General features: G+C 49.1%; 2 protein-coding genes across 5 annotated transcripts; one reads left to right on the top strand and one right to left on the bottom strand.

The window, feature by feature from the left end:
* The first annotated feature begins 2,818 nt into the window (after positions 1–2,818).
* Positions 2,819–8,511, top strand: LOC117591045 (polyhomeotic-proximal chromatin protein-like). 2 transcript variants are annotated; one of them, XM_034284141.1, is made up of 7 exons: positions 2,819–2,933; positions 3,040–3,326; positions 3,357–4,751; positions 4,815–5,367; positions 5,453–6,398; positions 6,459–7,440; positions 7,508–8,511. In XM_034284141.1, exons 1-7 carry the CDS (start codon positions 2,899–2,901, stop codon positions 8,476–8,478), a joined length of 5,169 nt encoding a protein of 1,722 aa, XP_034140032.1. In that variant the 5' UTR covers positions 2,819–2,898; the 3' UTR covers positions 8,479–8,511. The 2 variants fall into 2 exon arrangements, with proteins under 2 accessions (XP_034140032.1, XP_034140031.1); XM_034284140.1 differs by having other exon boundaries at positions 2,884–2,951.
* Positions 8,512–11,075: 2,564 nt separating this feature from the next.
* Positions 11,076–21,454, bottom strand: LOC117591049. Of its 3 annotated transcripts, none has more exons than XM_034284145.1 (6): positions 21,109–21,454; positions 20,698–20,764; positions 19,470–19,998; positions 13,743–13,891; positions 13,601–13,681; positions 11,076–13,527 (listed from the first exon to the last, which is right to left on the bottom strand). In XM_034284145.1, the coding sequence occupies exons 3-6, from the start codon at positions 19,894–19,896 to the stop codon at positions 13,402–13,404; spliced, it is 783 nt and encodes a 260-aa protein (XP_034140036.1). In that variant the 5' UTR covers positions 19,897–19,998; positions 20,698–20,764; positions 21,109–21,454; the 3' UTR covers positions 11,076–13,401. The 3 variants fall into 3 exon arrangements, with proteins under 3 accessions (XP_034140036.1, XP_034140035.1, XP_034140037.1); XM_034284144.1 differs by having other exon boundaries at positions 21,092–21,454; XM_034284146.1 differs by lacking the exons at positions 20,698–20,764; positions 21,109–21,454 and adding an exon at positions 20,332–20,350.
* Between the last annotated feature and the right edge of the window lie 164 nt (positions 21,455–21,618).

Raw genomic sequence — 21,618 nt, forward strand, 5'->3', positions numbered from 1 at the left:
CTGCTGCGCATACGCTACCCTCGCCCCTGCCGACTCTTCGGCTGTGATCGACAAGCAGAGCTAATAATAAAATAAACCCAAAGCCGAATGGAACGACCGAAGGTGTGGAATGGGAATAATGGGTAGCTGAGCGGTCGCGGCAAAGAGAGCAGGGTAAGCCAGGTAGGCCGTTGAGCCATAGCCACGATGGTGGTGGTGGTGGCGGTGGTGATAAATGCGAAGTGAAAAAAGAAGATGAAGTATAGCAGGCAAGCCAGCAGCAAGCTACAATCAAAGGCAGACGACAGGGTAGACATTCGAGTGTACAGACACAGAAAACTGGATTCGGTTGTGGATGACGATGAGAATTCTTCGGGGTGGTTGAGAGCGCGCACATCACACAGATACAACCAACACACATGTACGCCAGCTGTAGCCTCGTTTTCCTGCGTCAGTGTGTATCTGTGTGGTGTGGCTCGTCGTTTGTTTCTTTCCAACCCCAAACCAACGGATAGCGATAGCGAGCAGAGGCCTTCGCAGTCACACTTGTGGCTCGACTGCATTGCTTGTACTGCCATTCCACTCGCACCCCCGACTTTCGGTATAGAGAAAAGTTATCGCTGGGTTGCATGGGTGTGAGAGAAAACTGGTTTCGCATGCCCAGCTGCCCGCGTCGCACCGCCAGCCCCGCTCTCAACAACACCAACACCAACACCAACACATGCGCACTTCATTTTGTTTCGCAGCGCTGCTGCTGCTGCTGCCTCTGCCGCGGCTGCTACCGTGTGTTCCCACAAACGCTGCGCGCGTCACAGTCCTAAAATCCACTTGGCAGCGTTCGGTATTCGGTATTCGGTCTGGTCTGTGCTTCGATTCTGCAACGCGCAATCTCGGGAATACGAATACGCTGTTGCTGTTTGCCGTTCCATTAATTGTAAATAGTAGATACTTTTTTTAATTGTTTATAATGCAACGCAGAACTAGTGCTAGTGTGTGGCACAGAAGAAGTGAACGCTGAGGCAACAACACAAGAGAAAAGCCATGCCATGGTGTCGCGAAACAAATGTGTGTGCAGGCGACGCGTCGCTGCCGACGTATACAGACAGCGGGAAAGTGTATTGTGAGAGAGTAACCGTCGAATAAAAACAACAATCTCATTAATGCTGAGCGGCGTCTAGGGTTGTCGCCGTTAAATTTTATGTAAGATCGCGTGCACAGGTGCCTCTAACTCTGGCCCCGCGCCACTGTACCCCTAACATATTGAATACACTTGAAAAAAAAAAACGGGGGAACACTTGGAGAAGGAGCAGAAGCAGCACTTTGGCATGCAGCATATCGGAGACGACGCCGTCGTTTCTGCGGCGCATGCTCTGCTTCTGCTATTTTGCCCCCGCATTGTTATTATTCCCCTTTTCCCAAGCCGCTGGCAGTGCCCCTGCTGCTTTTTCTTCTTGCAACTGAATTGCTGTAAGAGCTGTGGCAGGCACACACACGCACACCTAGACGCAGAGAAACGCTTGCTCACACACACACAAGCACGCACACACATGGTCCAACAAAAACCAGTCTTTGAGCTGGAAGTTTGCCGTCTGCCCCATGCCGCATGCCGCATGCAGCCGGCCAACGTTGAAGATGCTGCGTCTGGCAGAGCGTCTGGCTGGCCTGGTCCCCGCGTACGATGATTCCGTTTGAGATTCCACTCCATCTCCATCATCAGGGTTGGAAAAGGGAATCCACCCTACCAGGCCACGCAAGCACCCACCCACCCCGAATGCCAAGGGCAGTCCTCAACCCTCATTCCTTAATCCCCCAACCATTCCATATTTTTTTGGTGGTCTTTTTCTCTGTTTTTATGCGTTTGTCGGGTGGTGGGTGGGCGGATGGAGAGACAGAGTGGCGTGGAGGGAACATCTATGGGTTATGAGAACTCTCATCAGCATTTATTGCTTCCGAATAATATGCCAGACCTGGGATCAGGAGCTGGAGCTGGGGCCGGAAACGGAACCGTTCCTATGGTCGGGTCAGCAACTGTCAGGATTTTGGCCACCGAAAGGCTGTCACCAGAGAGTCCCATTTCCTAATCAAACTCTAATTTAAGGCCGCGCAGCTGCGTTGCCATATTTCCTTTGCCCGCCGGAAATGTTGACTGCAATTGCAAATGCCAGCTCTCTTTCTCTCTCACCCTCAGACAGAGTCTATCTGATTCTGTTTGCTACTCAACACCCACTCCTAGACACATAACATGCTCTCTGTCGCTCTATCTCTCTCTGTCTCGATCCATCTTACTCTATTTGCCTGGCCCAGAAGTCCAGCATGTTGCCAATTTTCATAGGAGCGAGATGCAGGCGACTCCTACCTATAAATAGAAGGTGTCTCTGGGTGGGGTGTTATGGGTCTTTCTGTCTCTCTGTGTGTGTGTATGTGCTGCCTACTGACCTCTTTTGGCCGCACACAGGGATCGGATCACAGCACATTGTGTGGGTGGGTTGGCTGAATGTAAAGTGCGTTTAAGTAGGTCAAATTGCATTTGACGAATTGCAATTAAATGATGGTTTTTCTAGGGTTAATCAAACGAAATTTCGCCTTTCCCGGTGCATTAAATATGTGTGTGGTGTGTAAATGATCTCCGAAATTGACTTGGCCCAACAAACGTTTTTCTTCTTTGCTTTGGACTCTGTTTTCGTTTTCGTTGAAATGCATTTTTCAGCCTCTCCTTGTCTCACACACTTCGTTGCTGACTTCATTTCGCTTTGCTCTTTCCCACTGACGTCCCGTGTGCATTGCTGTTCTGAGCTCCACCGCTCTCTCGCTCTCTATCTCTCTCTCAGCACCAGCTGCTGGTGGGGTTGCCAACCTGTTTGCATTGCACATTGTATTTTTTGTGAGATTTTGGGGCAACAAGAGAGGTTATACGCCAAGATGAAGCATGCCCCGCGCCGTCGTACCCGTTCGAAGTGTGTATCTGTGCTTGTGTCTGTGTCTTCTGTGTGTTTCTGTGTGTTTGGGGGATTGTTTGTTTGTTTACTAACTTTGTGTGCTTTTCCTTTGTTCCCCCCACAGAGCGGACACGCAAACAGCATCGTCACCCCAGCCAGGAGGAGCCACCACGTTACCCCTCAAGGACACATCGAACATCAACGAGAAGCCGCTGATCACCAAGGAGCAACAGCGAACGCGAGCGCGACCGCTCCAGTCCCTGGAGACACTTGCCCAAAAGGCGGGTATCATCTTTGACGATTGCCAAGACTTGTCACAGCAGCAACAGCAGCAGGCAACACCAACCACAAAAAGGCAGAAGGGAAACGAAAACGGTGAAGGAGGTGGAAGTGGCGGAGGAGGAGGAGGAGGAGGAGGAGGAGGAGAAGAAGAAGAAGAAGAAGCTGGGACACCGCGCACTACACGTCGCTCCCGCACTCTCAGAACTGCCCCACAGAACCACCGACACAGCAGCAGCAGCCACAGAATGGAGAAGTCACAGAGCCCGGCCCAACAAGTGGCTTCCGCCACGACGGTGCCCCTGCAGATCTTACCAGAGCAGCTGCAGCACTTCTACGCGAGCAACCCGTATGCCATCCAGGTAAAGCAGGAGTTCCCCACGCACTCGGCAGGCACCACCACCACGGAACTAAAGCATGCGACCGGTCTGCTGGACGCCAGCCAGGCGAACCAGTTGCAGCAGATGCAGCTCCAGCAGCTGACGGCGGCGGCAGCCGATGCAGCCGGAGGAAACGGCTCTGCAGGTGGCGGAGCAGGAGGAGGAGGAGGCCAGGGTCAGGGCGGAGGTGCACCCAGTCCCGCGAACCAGCAGGGACAGCAACAACAGCAGCAGCAGCAGCAGCACTCGACGGCCATCAGTACGATGTCGCCGATGCAGCTGGCGGCAGCCACCGGCGGAGTGACCGGCGACTGGTCACAGGGTCGGACCGTGCAGCTGATGCAGCCCTCGACGGGATTCATCTACCCGCAAATGATGATCTCCGGCAACCTGCTGCACTCCGCGGGCCTCGGCCAGCAGCCCATACAAGTGATCACCGCCGGGAAGCCGTTCCAGGGCAACGGCCCCCAGATGATCACCACCACCACGCAGAACGCCAAGCAGATGATGGGGGGGCAGGGCGGGTTCGCCGGCGGCACCTACGCCATCCCCTCCAGCCAGTCCCCGCAGACGCTGCTCATCTCGCCCAATCTGGTCAACGTCATCTCCCACTCTCCGCAGCAGCAGCAGAGTCTCCTCCAGTCGATGGTCGCCCAGCAGCAACAGCAGCAGCAACAACAACTCAACGCCCAACAGCAGCAGCAGCAGCAGCAGCTGACGGCGGCGGCAGCGGCTCAGCAGGCGGTGGCCATGGCCAAGGCAGGAGTGGGAGTGGGAGCTGATGGTCAGGGCAAGATGCAGGCGCAGAAGGTGGTCCAGAAGGTGACCACCACCACCAACACGGTGCAGGCTGCGTCGGCAGGCGCTGGGGGGGCACAGGCGCAGCAGCAACAGCAGCAGCAGACCACCACCCAGCAGTGCGTCCAGGTCTCGCAGTCGACACTGCCCGGCGTGGGAGTGGGAGTGGGTGTGGGCGTGGGCGGGCAGCTGCTGAATCCGCTGGGCGGTGCCGGCGCGGGCCAGGCGCAGCAGATGCAGCTCGGTCCCTGGTTCTGGCAGAACGGCCTGCAGCCCTTCGGCTCGAACTCCATCATCCTGCGGGGCCAGCCGGACGGCACTCAGGGCATGTTCATACAGCAGCAGCCCACCACGCAGACCCTACAGACCCAGCAGAATCGTAAGTGGCATCCGCATCTCCATCCTCCACTGAAATCCATCCTAATTCCTATGCTTTCCACAGAGATCATTCAGTGCAATGTGACCCAGACACCTACCAAGCCTCGCACCCAGCTGGAAGCGTTGGCCTCCAAGCAACAACAGCAGCAGCAGCAACAACAGCAGCAACAGCAGGCGGCGGCCAACAGCCAAGCGCAGCAACAACAACAACAGCAGCAGCAGCAGCAGCAGCAGCAACAACAGCAATTGGCGGTGGCCACGGCCCAACTGCAACAACAGCAGCAACAGCAACAGCAACAGTTGACGGCCCTGCAGCGTCCTGGAGCACCGATTATGCCCCACAATGGGACGCAGGTGCGCCCGGCCAGCTCCGTGTCAACGCAGACGGCGCAGAACCAGAACCTGCTCAAGGCCAAGATGCGGAACAAGCAGCAGCCTGTCCGTCCGGCGTTGCCGGCCCTCAAGACGGAGAATGGTCAGGTGGTGGCGGTTGGCGCGGTGCAGAGTAAAGCACTGGGCGTGGGCCAGCACATGGCTGCCGTCCAGCAACAGCAGCAGCAGCACCAGCAGCAACAACAGGCGAACCTCCACCAGGTGGTAACCGCAGCGGGAAACAAGTGAGTGGACAGCAGAAGCAGAGACAGCAGTCAGAGTCACCATATCATATTCATCCGTTACCTTCGCTCTTCTTTTCCCTTGTAGGATGGTCGTGATGAGCACGGGCACGCCGATAACCCTGCAGAATGGCCAGACCCTGCATGCAGCCACTGCGGCCGGAGTGGACAAGCAACAGCAACAGCAGCAGCAGCTGCAGCTCATGCAGAAGCAGCAGTATCTGCAGCAGCAAATGCTCCAACAGCAGATAGCTGCCATCCAGATCCAGCAGCAGGCGGCAGCCCAACAGCAGCAGCAACAGCAGCAGCAACAACAACAGCAACAGCAGCAGCAGCAGGCGGTTGCCCAGGCGCAGCAGGATCAGCGCCAACAGGTTGCACAGGCACAGGCACAGGCGCAGGCCCAAGCTCAGGTACAGGCGCAGCAACATCAACAGCAGCAGGCACTGGCTCAGCAAATACTCCAGGTGGCGCCCAACACCTTCATCACCTCCCACCAACAGCAGCAGCAGCAGCTCCACAACCAATTGCTGCAGCAACAGCTCCAGCAGCAGGCGCAGGCCCAAGTGCAAGCTCAGGTTCAGGCCCAGGCACAGGCACAGCAGCAACAGCAACAGCAACAGCAGCAGCAGCAGCAGCAACAACAGCAGCAACAACAGCAACGGGAGCAGCAGCAAAACATCATCCAACAAATTGTGGTGCAGCAGGCGGGTGGAGCGGGCCAGCAGCAGCAACAGCCACAGCAACAGCAAACGCAGGCGGGACAATTGCAGCTGAGCAACGTTCCCTTTTCGGTGTCCTCGACTACGACGCCCGCAGGTATAGCCACGTCGAGTGCCCTCCAGGCCGCCCTCTCGGCCTCCGGCGCCATTTTCCAGACGGCCAAGTCGGCCAGTAGCAGCTCCTCTCTGCCGACCAGCAGCGTAGTGACAATAACAAACCACTCAGCGGGTCCGCTGGTCACAAGCAGCACGATGGCAGCCAGCATCCACCAAGCCCAGCTCCAGCAGCAGCAACACCAACACCAACAACAGCAGCAGCAGCAACAGTTGATCTCCGCCAGCATTGCAGCAGCCACACAACAGCATCAACAACAGCAACAACAACAACAGCAGCAACAACAACAGCAGGGACCACCCGCTCTGGCGGCTGCGTCGCCCTCACCCGCCACAAACCCCATAATGGCCATGACGTCCATGATGAACGCCACAGTTGGACCTGTCAGCAGCAGCGGTGTGATGCCCTCTCCGGCAACGCTGGTCGCGTTCAGCGCTGCCAGTGGAGGTAGTCATCCGGCGACACCCACCAAGGAGACGACGCTGAAGATGCCCACACCCACCGCCACCCTGGTGCCCATTGGGTCACCTCTGAACAGCAGTGCCGCTAGCCAGGATCACCACCAGCAGACATCGTCTGTCAACACCACGCCCAAGTCCGCTGCAAGCGGCAATGTCAGTGTCAGTGCCAGTGCCAGTGCCAGTGCCACAGCAGAGGCCAGTAGCTCCACGAGTGACGCCCGGGTGAATGGAGAGGCCCCGGAGGCGTCTCACAGCAGCACCAGTAGCAGCAGCAGCACCACCACCACGCCCACGAAGGCCACCACCACAAGGCAGAGCAATGTGGTGCTGCCCACAAGTAGCTGCAGCACCACCAGCAGCACCACTAGCTCCACGCACAGTGGGAAGGATGCTGGCAAGGGCGGAGCGGCAACAACCACGAGCATCAGCAGCAGCAGCAGCAGCAGCAGCAGCGGACCTTCGACGACAACCACGACGACAGTCAGCAACGGGATTGGGCTAGGCAGTCTGGGCAGGACAGGGAGCACCACTGTGACAACCACAACGACGACCACCAGCAGCAGCACTGCGACGACTACACCCACAACCGCAACAACAACTACAACGAGCATAAGCAATGGGAGCAATGGGAGCAATGGGAAGGATCTGCCGAAGGCAATGATCAAGCCGAATGTGCTGACCCATGTCATCGACGGATTCATCATCCAGGAGGCCAACGAGCCCTTCCCTGTGACGAGGCAACGCTATGCTGACAAGGACACCAGCGACGAGCCGCCAAGTGAGTGTTCTACCTTCCATCCGTCCATCCTGATACTAATCCCTGTTCTGCTCTCTTTCCCTCACAGAGAAAAAGGCTGCCATGCAGGAGGACTCGAAGCCATGCGGAATAGCCACTGGAACTCCAACCACAACCACAGCAACCGCAACAACAACCCCAACTCCATCCCCAACAGCAGGCAGTGCGACGGACATGGTGGCCTGCGAGCAGTGCGGCAAGCTGGAGCACAAGGCGAAGCTCAAGCGGAAGCGCTTCTGTTCCCCAGGCTGCGCCAGGCAGGCGAAGACTGGCGTCGCAGGCATCTCGGCATCCAGCGGAGTAGGAGTGGGAGTGGGAGAGAGCAATGGAATGGGAATGGAAATGGAAATTGGAGGAATTGTGGGAGTGGATGCGATGGCGCTGGTGGACAAACTGGACGAGGCCATGGCCGAGGAGAAGATGCAGATGCAGACGGACGCACTGCAAGCGCTGCAGTCCACGCCGCTGTCCCTTATGCCATTGTCAAGCAACGCGGAGCCATTGTCAATGCCACTGCCACTGGTGTCTTCCTGCCTTCCTGTCCTGCCAGTCATGGCAGGCACCCCCGTTCCAGTCCCTCCCCTAGTTGCAGTCGCACTCACAGTTCCGGCTCCCCCTCACGTGGCCCTGCCTGCGGCTCCGTCTCCGGCTCCCACACCTCCAGCGGCAGCGGTGGCGCCCCAGCCACCAGTGCCAGCAGCAGCATCCTCATCCTCCTCCTCCTCCTCCTCTTCGAGCGGAGGCGAGCGTTCGCCCATCTGCAACTGGAGCGTGGACGAGGTCGCTGACTTCATACGGAATCTGCCGGGCTGCCAGGACTATGTGGACGACTTTGTTCAGCAGGAGATCGACGGCCAGGCGCTGCTGCTGCTCAAGGAGAATCACCTGGTGAATGCCATGGGCATGAAGCTGGGCCCCGCCCTCAAGATTGTTGCCAAGGTGGAGTCCATGAAGGAGGTGGTCCCGGCGCCGGGCTCTGGCGATTCCAAGGAGGCAACGGCAGCGGGAGGAGCTCAATAATATCAGCCTGATGCTCCAGTCGATGCCATTGTCGATGCTGACGAAGACGGAATGCCCATGCCCCCCTACGCGCCATCTCCGCCACCATTCTCGCTGGTCCGCCTCCGGCTTACGTACGGATCGAGGCAGCGAGGCGATCGAGGCCAGATTGAAGTTTCAGAGGGAACTGGACTACGATACGAAGACGCGTCCTTGCCGGTAGACGTGAACGTGGAAGTGGAAGAGGCAGAGGCGGACAGGCAGCTGTACACCCGGTCCAACCAGGTGCTGCGTCAACAGCAGGCACGAAGAGCCACAGGGCTGTCGCCATCTGTATACTATAGAGCATAGACTTAGCAGCCGAACGGACAGCCAATTGTCCTTCCATCAATTGTACAGAGTTCCAGACATTTAGGAGACTCTAGGCGCATACACCTACTCCAAAATCATACTATTATATATATAATTTTACATACAATTGTACAGATAGCGAAAGATTTCACTTTTAGGCTTACATTTATTTATTCGAAAATTGTAAATTCCTGGTCAATGCGGACTCATCGTCTGCGACCAACCAATTTCGCGCTGTAGCGATTAAATTAAACAAAAATTGTAAATTTAACATTCATCATTGTGACAGCGCATAGGATATCGATCACCTGAACTTTAATTAACAGCATACGGTTATGCTTATAGAATGTAACTATTTAATTCTAGCATTAAGTCAAACCTATTGTGTCGTCTTTTGCGTTAAACCAAGCTCACTTACACTACATTTACATACACTACATAAATATGTTTAAAGTTTAAACAAAACTCAAAACTGACAACTCAAAACGCATCCACGTTCTGTACAGCTTCTAGAACTAGTATTTACAAAATGTACCCTAGGTTCCAGTATTTAGTTGTATTTATTATAATGCCTAATAAGTCTTCTTTTTTTTTTTACAACAAACTTCCTAAAGCAACCAATTTTTTTTCTATTTGCTAAACAAAATATAAAATATCACTGTAAAGTGTTTCAAAGATATTTCACGAGTTTGCTATGTGGTAATGGAGGGAGCCAAAACGATTGCCAGGGGGAGGCAATTCTGGCATTACTTCACAATTTCGGATACTCGAAATATAACATTACATTTATATTCGATCAAGTAGATTAAAATGAACTGATGGTTTCGATACCCATGAGCAGATCCAACATTAGTTACTTTTGCTGTTCGGTTCCTTCAAGTAGATACATTTTCCACTGCGACGAACACAACTGTACCAAAGAAAGCCTCCAACCCGCACAAAAGAAGCGCCTCATGTTGCCGGAACTGCGGCCACTGATTCATGCGCTAGCAAACATACTCGTATATGGGATAAATGGAAGCTTGTACCAGCACCAGCAGCAGCAGCAGAAATGCTTCAAATGTTTTCGGAGCTTGGCACATCCATAGAGCACAGCACAAAATCCATTTAGATCGGTCGAGCAGCAGTACCACCGAAGAACCAAAATACGGATTTCCCCGTTTTGTGTAAATTCCGACCCAAACGCACACACAAATAATATGACACAAAGATTGGTTTAAGCTATTGTGAAAATATTTGTTTATTTTTGTTAAAATTTTTCTTGTATTTGGGAAAGTATTTTTGAAGTATTTTGTATGCATAAATGATTCTGTGGATTTGCCACCTGCCCTGCTAAACAATCCACAAACATTGCTGATTGGTTTATTATTATTATTATTATTTGAAAGATTTTCATAGCTTTATAATAATCCTGTTCGAACGTTGATTTAGATTATTTTAAAAGTTTTTATTTTCAAGCTTGGTAGTTTTTTGGTTTTTGTTTCTGTTTTTATTTTGCTTTTGTTGGTAAGGATTACGAAATTGAAAGTATTTCCTGTTCTATATTAGTACATACATATATCTGAATAATAATGATTAGCCCCGGGGAGCTGAATGCCAAATCCCATTGATATTTGCCTTCTAAATGGACCAAGATATTTAGTCTGTAATTCTCACGCTCTCAGACTCGTTGAGATTTGGGTATTCAGAGTGTGGGACATAACTCACAGAATTCACTCCCAAGTCCTGTATCCTGCTTTAGTTGTACAAAAAAAAAAAAAAACAAAACCAAAATGAAATTTCCAGGGAATGGCTTGGGATTGAACTTCCTATCTCCTTACGTTGTTTCACAACACTGCTCTCTATCTAAAATTAAAACATAATAATAAAAACACAAAAAACATAATAATCAAGTAATCAATTTGTATGTCTTCTAGATATTCTCATTAGATATTATTATTATTATTATTATAATTATTATTGGTGTGATTCGTTAGTTATTTATTATTAGTTTCGTAATTGTTTAATTGTTAATTAAAGCCAATTTGCATTTTTGTTTATTGGAGTCTATATTCAAATTTGTTAAGCGCTTTTCAAATATGCTCGACTCCTCGTCGTTCTCGTTCTCATCCTCATTCTTCATTCTTCATTTTCGTTCCTCATTCCTAATTCTGTTGTTTTTATTCGTAATTAAAATTTGTCATTTGTCTTAGAAAATACTTGGATTGATGTATGTATATATGTTTGTATGTATGTATGTATGTATATCTGGTATGGATCAGTTGTTGTATATGTAAATATGTAAATGTCTGCTATGGTGTATATATATTCAGTATATACGCTTGCATAATTGGTCAGATGTTGTGGCATTATTGAATTGTACATTCAGTAGTTGATTAGTTTATTATTTTGTCTTTATCTTTACCTATCCCTTTCAGTTCTACTCTGCCTCAGCATTTGAAAGCCTCTTCAAATTGTTTTACCCTTTACCATCACCCTCCTCACCTCACATACCCCACTATTCACGATCATAAGTACGTATCAATTACCATTATTATTATATGTAATTTATAGTTTTTAGTTTTTAGTTTTTATTTGTATTTACAGTTGTGTTTTATGCATTTCAAAGCAAACAAAATGTCACAGCCGTACTCCTCATTATTTGTTTGTTTGTTTGTTTTGCATTTTTTCCCATCTGTTGCTTTTCCTTCCACTGAACTGAAAAATTTTGATCGGAGATACTTACACATAGGCATCTCTCGCCCGATTTCCAATTGGTTTATGATTATCGCTTCGATTCGAGTTATTTTTGTTGTTTGTTCTGCTAGTGATTAAGGGTGTTGTTGTTGTTGTTGTTGTTGTTGTTTGCTGGTCCTGCTATACGAGTATCTCTAAATTTAAATCACTAACTATGCATACATATAGTATTACGAATATATCTGTATATATATTTATTGAAAGAGACGGGAGAGGGCTTGCAGAGAGAGAGAGCGAGAGCTTGCTCGAGTGAAACGAAACGAAAACTATTCGAAATCTCCTGCCCTTAGTACTTATCTATTAAGCCTTTGCCTGCTCTGATTATGCACTTGATTTACTTATTAGAACGGAGGACAATAAAAAAGAAACGAACCAATGAATGGGGCAGCATAAATGATGAATACATACATATAGTAAGGAGATTTTTATCGATTTATTATTGGACGCTCAACAGCTCTTTACCTTGGGCAATTTGTTATCTTAAACATTCTTCACCTACTAACTATTTATTCCCTTTCCTATTACCTACTTGATATAAGTGTATTTTAGAATTTGATTCAATTTGTGATTCAAGTGTGACATGTGACATGTGACGTGATGTGCCGTGTTATGTGCTGCTGTCTGCGGTTTTGTGTCTTCTTTAGCCTATGATAAAATTAGCACCAATGCAATATTCAATGATTCATTCATTCACTCGCCGATCTCGGACGTGGTACATGTTTGTGTTCGTTTGGTTTTCATATTTGTTGTTGTTTTGTTTTTCAATATAAATGTGTGTTGTATATTGGAAAAAATGTTGCCAAGATATGTGTAATTTGCTACAATTTTCATCTAGAGATGAGGCGACTTTCAACGACGATATTCCTTTACCTTTACCAAAACTTTTTGCCACTAAACCTCTTCTATGCATATATCTAAGTACATATTTATTATAATTTTGTTTCGAGATGAAAAAACGTTTTCTAAGCGCAAGTGTTTTGTTGTGTGTGTTTTTTGACTATGTGTGTGTGAGGATTACAAAAAAAAAAAGAGATTCCCTTTTCCACTTTCATTTTCATTTCCATTTCCATTTCCATTTTGTGGGCTAAACACTAATCAACAACGTTTCCGATACACTGAGCTATATGCTCGATGCATATCCATATCCATATCCATATCCATATCCCTCGATTTATGTACCATTTATAACTATGAAATCTTACATGCTAGAGACTGTCTTATTCGTTCGCTTGATGAGTTTGTTCTGGTTGCTTGGTGTTGTCCTTTCTCCTATACTTTATTCCCTTTTTGTTTCATTGTGTAAATAAGTAAATAAATGTCTATGTTTTATATGCTAGAAATTTGCTCTGGCTTTCTTTTGTTTTTGTTTTTTTTTTTGCTACCTATCGATTCGGATCACACTGCAATTGCTTATTGGGCGAGGAGAGATGAAAGAGAGAGGGGGAGTTAAGGTTGCTTGGTTGCTTGGTTGCTTGGTTCTCGGCGTGCATCCGGAAATGAATAATTATTGTACCTATTTAAGTCTGGGGGATATTGAGTTGAAAACCTACGCCTCCGCGGCACCTTCCCTTGCCTCTATAAGGATACACCTATACGTAAGTACATACACACATGTACCATATGTTATAATAACTCCATAACTTGTTTGGTTTTGTCTATTACATTGTAATAAGTTGTCTGAGAGTTCTACGAGTTTTGTTCGCTTTTTGTGGTTTTTTTTTTTAGTTTCTTTTTGAGGAGCAACACAAATTGAGGGCTATCTGAGTTGGAAATTCATTCTTTTGTGAGTTTTTTGTTTGTTTGTTATTAAAAATTGGTTTAGCTACTGCCACTGCCCGCTGGCTCTATGTCTTCAAGTTATAAGTTGAGGAAGCTGTTGCCGAGGAAGCCGAGCACTATGGAGGACATGGCCAGCGGGGCCAGTCGCACATTCGTGGCGGTGCTGTTGCCAGCCAATATTTCCGCACGTTTCCGCATGCGCTCCTGCCAAAACAATCGAAAATATTAGCCAATCAATTAGATGAGATCAAAGATTATATTTTATGGATGCACCCACCTGATACAGCTTATCCTCGCCAGGCGGATCGAGGCACTCGAACTCGCAGCAACGTTCACCAACTCGAAAGTTTTTGCAAAACTACACAACAAATGAAAGGAAAATTGAAGTACAGGAGAGGGGTAAGCAATGTGGCACTTACGTAGGGCGGATCACAGTAGATGGCCTTGCACCAGAGTGGCTCAGAGTGATAGCAGACACACAGGCTGCAAACACCGGGCCCGGGCACATACAGCATGCCATGGTTGACCTTGTTGCCCTGAAAGTCAACACAGTCCTCCTCCAAAGCATCTGCGGGAGACACAAGCGGAATACATATATAGAAAATAGAATTAAACGAAATGCCTAGCGATAGCCGTTGAAGCTTAATCAATTTGCCAATGCTCCACTTTAATACGGCTCTAGTACGGCCTGATGGCTGATGGCTGATCTCCCCCCTTACTGGTTCAGTGGCTATCAATTTGGAATGGCTTTCGGTTCAGCCAGCCATCAGGGTTCACGTCGCACGATCCGTCAGCCAGATAATACGTGTTTTGCGCAGTTTTCAGCTCGATTCTCGATGCTGAAGGCGACTTATTGAGACAGATTGAAATAATGATTTCGTCTCTGCTTGGGTTTAATGAATGAATGAATTTTGCTCTAGCTCTAGCTAAGAATTTTAGTGCAAATTATGGAATTTATTTGTTAATTGCAACAAACCAAACTTGCAATGGCTGGCAGATTCCTAGGAGATCGATTAAAGTTTGTTTTTAAATTGTTTAATTAAAAGATGCTTCTAAAATGGGACATAAATCTCTGCTCCTGCCCGCAGCATCTCGAAAGTGCCAATCCTAATGGGTTTTTAGTGCAGCAGTCGAGACCTTTAAACTTTCTGAATTATTTATGTGAGTGAGGGAGTGTGGGGAGGAACATACAATACATATGTAGCCCGTACATAAATGAGCAAGTGACTCGTGTACTCGTATGTCTAATGCCAGTCCGGACAGTTTAACTGGGCATGGGCATGGGCATGGGCAAAGCAGGGCATGGCTAGCAGACTGAATGACAGAATGACACACGATGAGTGAGCCAGACAAGCAGCAGATCTGCAAGGGGTTGCATTTGGAACGGGCATGGGTTACAGGCTACTGATGAATGGGTCAAGGGGCACACCACACACAGGGGACACAAAAGTATTCATGTGTGTGCGTGTGTGTGTGCTGCTTTGCTTTCGTTGCAGGCAACTTTTAAATGAAGCTTTAAAAGCTTTCTGTTTGACTGCAAACATAAAACGGTTGCGGTTGCAACTCTGATGTTGCTGCTGGGTTCGAACACAAACATGGTTACGTCGTAGGGGGGGGGGGGGAGTTGCGGGGCCATGGGCGTACGGAGTACTTGAATGGGTCGCGTGCGAGTAGTCAGCGGCAAACTGCAGTAAACTTTTTCCTTTCACTATTCCTCCTGCTTCCACGCTTTCCCCTGCTATTTTTCTGCTTTTGTGCCAAAACTGGTAAAGCAGTTGGACGAGGGAAGCAATGGGAAGGGGAGAGTGTTGTGCTGCTAGGCCGAGGCGACATTTGGGCGGATGCTGCTGCTGCTGCTGCTGCTGCAGTGGCTTGTTCACTTTATTTGTTTGCCTTGCGCCTCGTTGCAGTTCCAACCCAACCCAAACCCAACCCAACCCAACCCAACAGAACCCCTGCCCTAGCCACACGTTTCCCCATTGCGGCCAGCTTTCGCACGTGCAAGTGCGCCTGGCCCGTTCTCCTATGCCCTTTATGCCCTTTCAAGATCGCCCAAAGCCCAAATCCACTGCCTTACCGATGCAATGCCAGACAGAGAAGTGAGTGTGAGTATTTGGAAAATTGTAAAATAAAATTGTTAGTTGTTGGCTTTTGTTGTTGAATTGTGTTCTACATGATTCCAGGGCAAGTTTCAGAAGCCTCAGCGTCAGCGTGCGGCATGTCAACATTTAGCGACAGTAAAAGCAACGCTTGGAATTTGTTTGTGTAAGAGCTGCTTGAATAATTAAAAGCCAGCGCACTCTTGACTTTTGTGCCCAGCGCCAGCTGTCGCCCAAACAATTTAGCTGTGTCCTGGGTCAAAGTTTACCACCCCCCTGAACACACCGAACCACCTCCGAACTAACCTTCGCAGGTTCCTTTGTGCTCGCGGAAACTGCATTTCATGGCAGCCAGGTGCAGTGGGCAAAGCTGAAGCTAAATCTGCGGCATGCAGCATTATTTCACAATTATGTTTATTACTTTTTAATGCTTGGCTCTCGCACTTCCAGCACCTGAGCCAAGCACCACTCGGACCGGGAAAGGGGCCGGACCCAAGCACTGCCTGCAGGCTACACTGTGCGAAATGCCGCAAGATTTCGATGGGAATTAATGGTGCAGGAGATCTTAGATTTAAATTAAATTTAATGTACCCATATGGAATATCCAATGGCAAATAAATTCCCACTCCCCACCCGATCTTTGGTGCATTTTCTATTTGGTTTTCAGTGTGGTCTTGAACTGGGTGCGGTCTGCTGTGATGCGGTGGTACGCTGCCAGGGCCGCGGCTTACTTATAAATAGCTTTTGTTGTGACATTTACAAGCAGCACACTGGGGCACCCCTGCACCCCTGCAGCCCCGTGGCCCTGCAGCCCCACATCCTGCTCGAGTGGCAGCAGAGTTTTCGGGGAGGATGGATTCATCCGAAATGCGACCCCAAACAGGGAGCAAAGCGTCCTTTGTGCTATTTTCGCTTAAAATCAATGCTTCCCCCCGCAGCCCCCCAGTCAAAACTGCAATTTGGAATATGTAGATATTAGTATCGATGGTCGAATTCGATCTAATTAAAGCCGCATTTTCCACTCACTGAATGCTGACACAGGCAAAGTGATGGATTAGCGTTTGTACATAAATACATACATATATGTATGTAAAAATGTATACCTACATTCCAGTTGGCATTTAATTGCTCATCGGTGTTCTTTTGAATGCGTACATAGACAACAATTTAATTGTGATTCTGAGTTCATGTTCAATTGTGTCCGATGCTGCACTCTGCCCCTGCATTTGATATTGATTCATATCGTTGACGATTCAATTGCACAGATAAAATGGCAATCAATTTGGTTTCAATGTATCAAGTTCCAATGTTAAATGCAATACAATTTTGCATTCTATTCGATTTAAAGGGGGGGGGGGGGGGGCAGACGACGTTTTGTCAAGGCCTTTTGCAAGTGCGCCGCTTCCTTTCTGCCATGAATCAATTTTACCTTTTTGACACTGGCAACTTTTTTCCAACTGTCCGAGAAGCATTCTTCAAGAATTTTCAATTTCATTTGCCAGTCAGCAGTCGGTAGTCGGCAGTCGACAGTCGGCAGTCGGCAGTCGAGTTGCAGCCACTTCAATGCTGCCAGCAGCAACAACAAAATTAAATCAAATGCCATTGCTGGTTGCAGCCTTGTTTGTTCCCTCACAAGCGTCCATAAATGCCTGACAATTGTGGCCAGGCGCAGGGTGGCAGTTGTGTCACAGCAACGTAGGGGGTGTGGGCAAGTGGCAGGGTCATGGCGGCTTCGTTGAGTGAGTGCAGCCATCAGGTTTTTGTACTCCTCCTTCACTTTGAGTAGAGCTTCTGCCAGCTGCCTGCTGCCTGCTGCCTCCTGCCTGCTTCTGTGGTTCCCGCACACGTGAGCGTTGCACAATGGGCACAGAGTGACAAAAGCACTTCATAATTTGTCATTTTATTTCGCTATTAAGTCAGGTATATCCATGACATTACCACGAATCAAATATCCTGCGTAACGTCGTTCATTTTCTTTTGTTTAACCCATAAATATATTTTTGGGGTATATATTTTGAAATTTATTGCAAATGCTAAGCATGAGGAAGCTCATTGTAGAGCTTATATTTTGTGGCAATTACATGACTGAAGGTACTCCTCATATACATATAAAAGATAGCTCCATCTGCTTGTGGTTTTCTTCGAACTACTTGGTCCAAAATTTTTAGTTTTTTTTGGTTGGACTTTTGCCAAGAGTTTGGCTGCGGGTGAGCGTGCCCACTGTTCGCTGCCTGTTCCCCACTAACGAGACATTCTTGGCTGTCTTTGAGTCTTGCTGTCTTTTCGTCCCACCGTCTTTCTGTCTCTGTGTGTGTTTTTATTTGAGCAGCAGAAGCAGCAAAGAAGAAAAACAGAAAACAAGGAAGTGCTCGTCGACTTTTGTTTTGGCCATGGCTTTTGGAATACTGTTAACGGAACCAAAGATTATAAAACCATTATGAGTGTGTCATGTGGGGAATGGAATGGGGGTGGGGGTGGTGTTGGTGCTGGTGCAACGTAATTAGCACGGCCACTGTGCTTGTGTCTCAGTGTCTTTGTCTACCCATTTGTGCCGCACACATTTTCACTGGCTGGGCGCACGTGTCGTTGGCAGTAGGAAGGAAATGCAGGGAGGGGCGTGTTTAGCATCACAGATTGTGGCCCCGATGCAGGCCTGGGATTAGACAGTGAATGATTTGATTGCCCATCTGATTGCATCGTTGAGCATAATCAACCCCTGGTCAGGGACAGCACACTCGATGGGCTGAACGGCCTATCAGCACACAACGGTCGATTGATTGCACACCATCCAGCACCGAGCAGCCAGCACCTAGCCACCTGACCCATTGTAAGTGTAATTAGCTGGAACCCAATCGATTGATCGCCGGACTGTGACAGGGTTGGGGCCCCACTTTATATAAGCCTGCGCTTAGCGATGAACCACCCAGAGTGCAATTAATGAGCCCGTGGCGCCTCTAAGCAGGCTACAGAATGCCTCATGATGAATGGCCAGCGCGCATAAGGATACAATCTGCAATGTTCATAAGTCGCTAGAGCTTTACTATTTGGGCGTTCTCAACAAATGGGTTATTCCAGCAGGATAGGGCTGTGGCTGTGGTGGAGTGGCCTGCATTGCATGTGCAAAGTCAAGGCTGTATACAAATATTGAAGCTAAAACACCAACACGCCCACTCCACGCTCCACACTCCGTACACTCTGCCAGATTTCACCTTAGCCCTTTGACACTCGGCAAAAGCAAACGAGTTTGCTTTGCCCATGACTCGGCACTGGCTGGCACATAAAAACGAAAACAGGATCATCAAATTTGATGGAGTACTCTTGGACACAGTGAAGACTCTTGCGAGACGGCCCAAGTCTTCTAGACTAGGATCTCTATCGAAAAGGGTGTAGCTCGGATTGGAGGAATTTATGTAAACGTACACAAGGCTTTACTCTTGCCCATATCCAGTGTCCTTCACCTTGACACTAGAGAGGATTTACTGTAATAATTTGATTGCCAACTGCCGACTGCCTCCACGAAAAAATAACAGTCGCCGACAGGCTGCCTGCCTTCCTGCCTGCCTGCCTGCCTGCCAATTGTGTGACTGTACATAGTCGCAGAAAATAAAAATGAATAAAGAGGGAAATATTTTGCATTTACTCTTCGAATCTTTAGCTATTGTTCCGCCTGCAAATGGCTGGCTCTTCCAGTTCTAATGCGTGACGGGTGACGTGAATGTAATTTTGTTTGGTGAATAATCAGCCAGAACCGGGCTCCATTCGATGAAGGTTGCGACATGAAGAAGTGGGGCAAGAGCCCCATGCATGGAGGGGGCAGGGCATGCAAATGAGCGGCAAACAAAAGCCGTTAAGTGCGTGTGTTTCATTTTTTGTTGCCAAGATCCGCCAGCCAAGAGTGTGGGAAAGTAAGAAAATAAAAGAAAAGAGAAGTAAACCAAGAGAGGTTCCCACGATGGCAGCTTCACCCAGAGCGTGCTCATAATCGGTACACCCCATGCTAGAGGGTATTTCAAATATAAATTGTATGGCGGGGCGCTCACTAATTACCTGTGAAGGGGCAGAGGCAGCCGAGCAGACAGAGCAGGGCCAAGAGCAGCCAGGATGTCGCATTCGATGGCAGCAGCAGCCACAGCGACGTCATCGTTGGCATCGTTCTCTCTCCCAGTCGTTGTTGGCTGATGCCCATGCCCGCTCCCGCTCCCGCACCAGCGCCCGCTCTCGCTCCCGTCTCCGTCCATTGGGTGCAGCATGCTCGTTGACGACGTCGCCCTGTCGTGTCGAGCCCATTGATTGTTGTGCTCCTTCGCCCTCTACTTGCTGCTGTTGTAATTGTTGGTGCTATCCTTGTTGCTTTTGTTGTTTTGATTGGAATCGCTTCTGCTGCTGCTGCTGGTGCTGCTTCTGCAGCTGGTACGGCCTCTGCCTCAGTCTCTGCTTGGCCTAGTGGGCGCCGCCACGTCGCTGCAGCTGTCATTGTCAGGCGTTGATTTTGAACTTGGCGGCGGCGTGTGGGTGCTGCACACTGCTTTACGGCTGAAGCCACTGCACTGCTTCCTGCACTGCTTCTCGTGTGTAACTGTGTGTGTGACAGACGACAGATTATTGGAAACGATTATTGACCCAGTGGCTACCACGTGCAGTGAGCAACTAATGGAATGCTTCTGACCAACTGCTAACTTTTACTCATTCTTTTTTTTTGTTGCTCTAGCACGAGCACATTGTGTGCCACTGTGCGATGTGGCTGCTTGTGTCGACAGATAGTTTTTGGCAGGCAGGCAGGCACCCCAACCTCCTCCTCTCTGGCGCTGCCTGTGCAGTGTATGTGTGTGTATGTTGTGTGTGTGTGTGTTGTCTCGTTCTGGCCTGCAGTCCGAAAGGGGATCAGCTGTTTAACGGGTTCGTTGTTTACCGTTTGCTTCTCTCCATTCCGTTTTGGTGGTGCTGCTGCTGATGCTGCCGAGAGGATGATTTTGCGGTTGCCAAAAATGAGAAATGTTGCACACAAAAGCCTCAAGGAAGTGGCGGACGTGCGGATAGGGGTGGCACAGCGTGCCGACAAGTTCGAGTTACACTTCACGCCGCAGCACGCTTTATGGATTTTCTTTCCAACACACACACACACACACACACACACACAGGACGAGACACACACACACTATCACGTCACGCATACGCGCATTGATTTTCCCTTACACTTCCTTTTGCTGCTATTCCTCTTGCTTTCTTTCTTTTTTGGGACATTTCAAGGTTTCTCTTTGATTTTGATTTTACTTACATTTCACGTTAAATTTCTGTTTCACTTTTGACACCAACAAAAATGTTGCACGCAAGCACTAAAAATACTACAAAAAAAGGAGCAGAGAGAGAGAGAAGAGACTGATGAGTGAGAGAGAAATGGGAAAACAAAACAAAACACAAATTTCCCAGCACACACACACACACAGAAACACTCTCTGCCTTGCCTTGCAGTGGGTGGGTAAAACTTTAACGCGGCGACAGCAGCAGCAACAATAACAACACGCGGTCCGTGGCAGAGTGTGTGCAGCCTAATAGGTGCAGCATTCACCCCCAGAGAGTGTCTCCTAATTACATATGCACATGTGCACTTCTGTACATGGTGGCATATACGAGGATTCGACGAGGATCGTGAATGCCGCTTTGCCGCTCACCTTATATATTAACACACCTTGTGTGGGCCTTTGGGACGCCCCTTCCTTTGTCCTTTTTACTACTTGGTGTTTGCTGATTGCTTTTGCCATTCGCTTTTGTCGGAGAGTGTAAACTTGGCCAACACACAACGAACCGAAATGGATAGACGAAACTGGTGGTGGTGGTGATGGTGGGAGGGGTAGCGACGGGAGGGGAAGGAAGCAGATTGAGTGTAGAGTGGAGCGTAGAGCGTAGAGCAGAAGCAGAGCCGTGTCTCTGAGTCTGAGTCGGCGTCCGAGTTGGGTCCGCGTCGTCAAGCGTCGCCTCCGACTGCCGCGTTTCGTGTGAAAGAGTCAACTGAAACTTGAAACTGCTGCTGCTGCTTCTGGCCTGCTGACTGCTGACTGCTGGCAGCTGGCTGCTGGGGGCTGAGGGCTACCTGCCTGGCTGCCTTCCAACCGCAACCGCAACCCCATGCAACATGTTGTGTTGAAGCTCGTCAAAGCTGCCTGCCCTCGAACTAGCGACTATTTCTACCTACTCGGCA

The sequence above is a fragment of the Drosophila guanche genome, unplaced genomic scaffold (genome assembly GCF_900245975.1).
Source record: "Drosophila guanche unplaced genomic scaffold, DGUA_6, whole genome shotgun sequence".
Classification (NCBI taxonomy): Eukaryota; Metazoa; Arthropoda; class Insecta; order Diptera; family Drosophilidae; genus Drosophila; species Drosophila guanche.

Coding starts and splice junctions, on each gene's coding strand:
- LOC117591045 (XM_034284140.1), top strand. CDS start 2,899: ATGAAGCATGCCCCGCGCCGTCGTACCCGTTCGAAGTGTGTATCTGTG. Junction 2,952..3,039: donor AAGTGTGTATCTGTGCTTGT/GTCTGTGTCTTC, acceptor TTCCCCCCACAG/AGCGGACACGCAAACAGCAT. Junction 3,327..3,356: donor TGGCGGAGGAGGAGGAGGAG/GAGGAGGAGGAG, acceptor AAGAAGAAGAAG/AAGCTGGGACACCGCGCACT.
- LOC117591049 (XM_034284145.1), bottom strand. CDS start 19,896: ATGACAGCTGCAGCGACGTGGCGGCGCCCACTAGGCCAAGCAGAGACT. Junction 13,892..19,469: donor CTGCCTCTGCCCCTTCACAG/GTAATTAGTGAG, acceptor TGTCTCCCGCAG/ATGCTTTGGAGGAGGACTGT. Junction 13,682..13,742: donor TCTACTGTGATCCGCCCTAC/GTAAGTGCCACA, acceptor TTTGTTGTGTAG/TTTTGCAAAAACTTTCGAGT.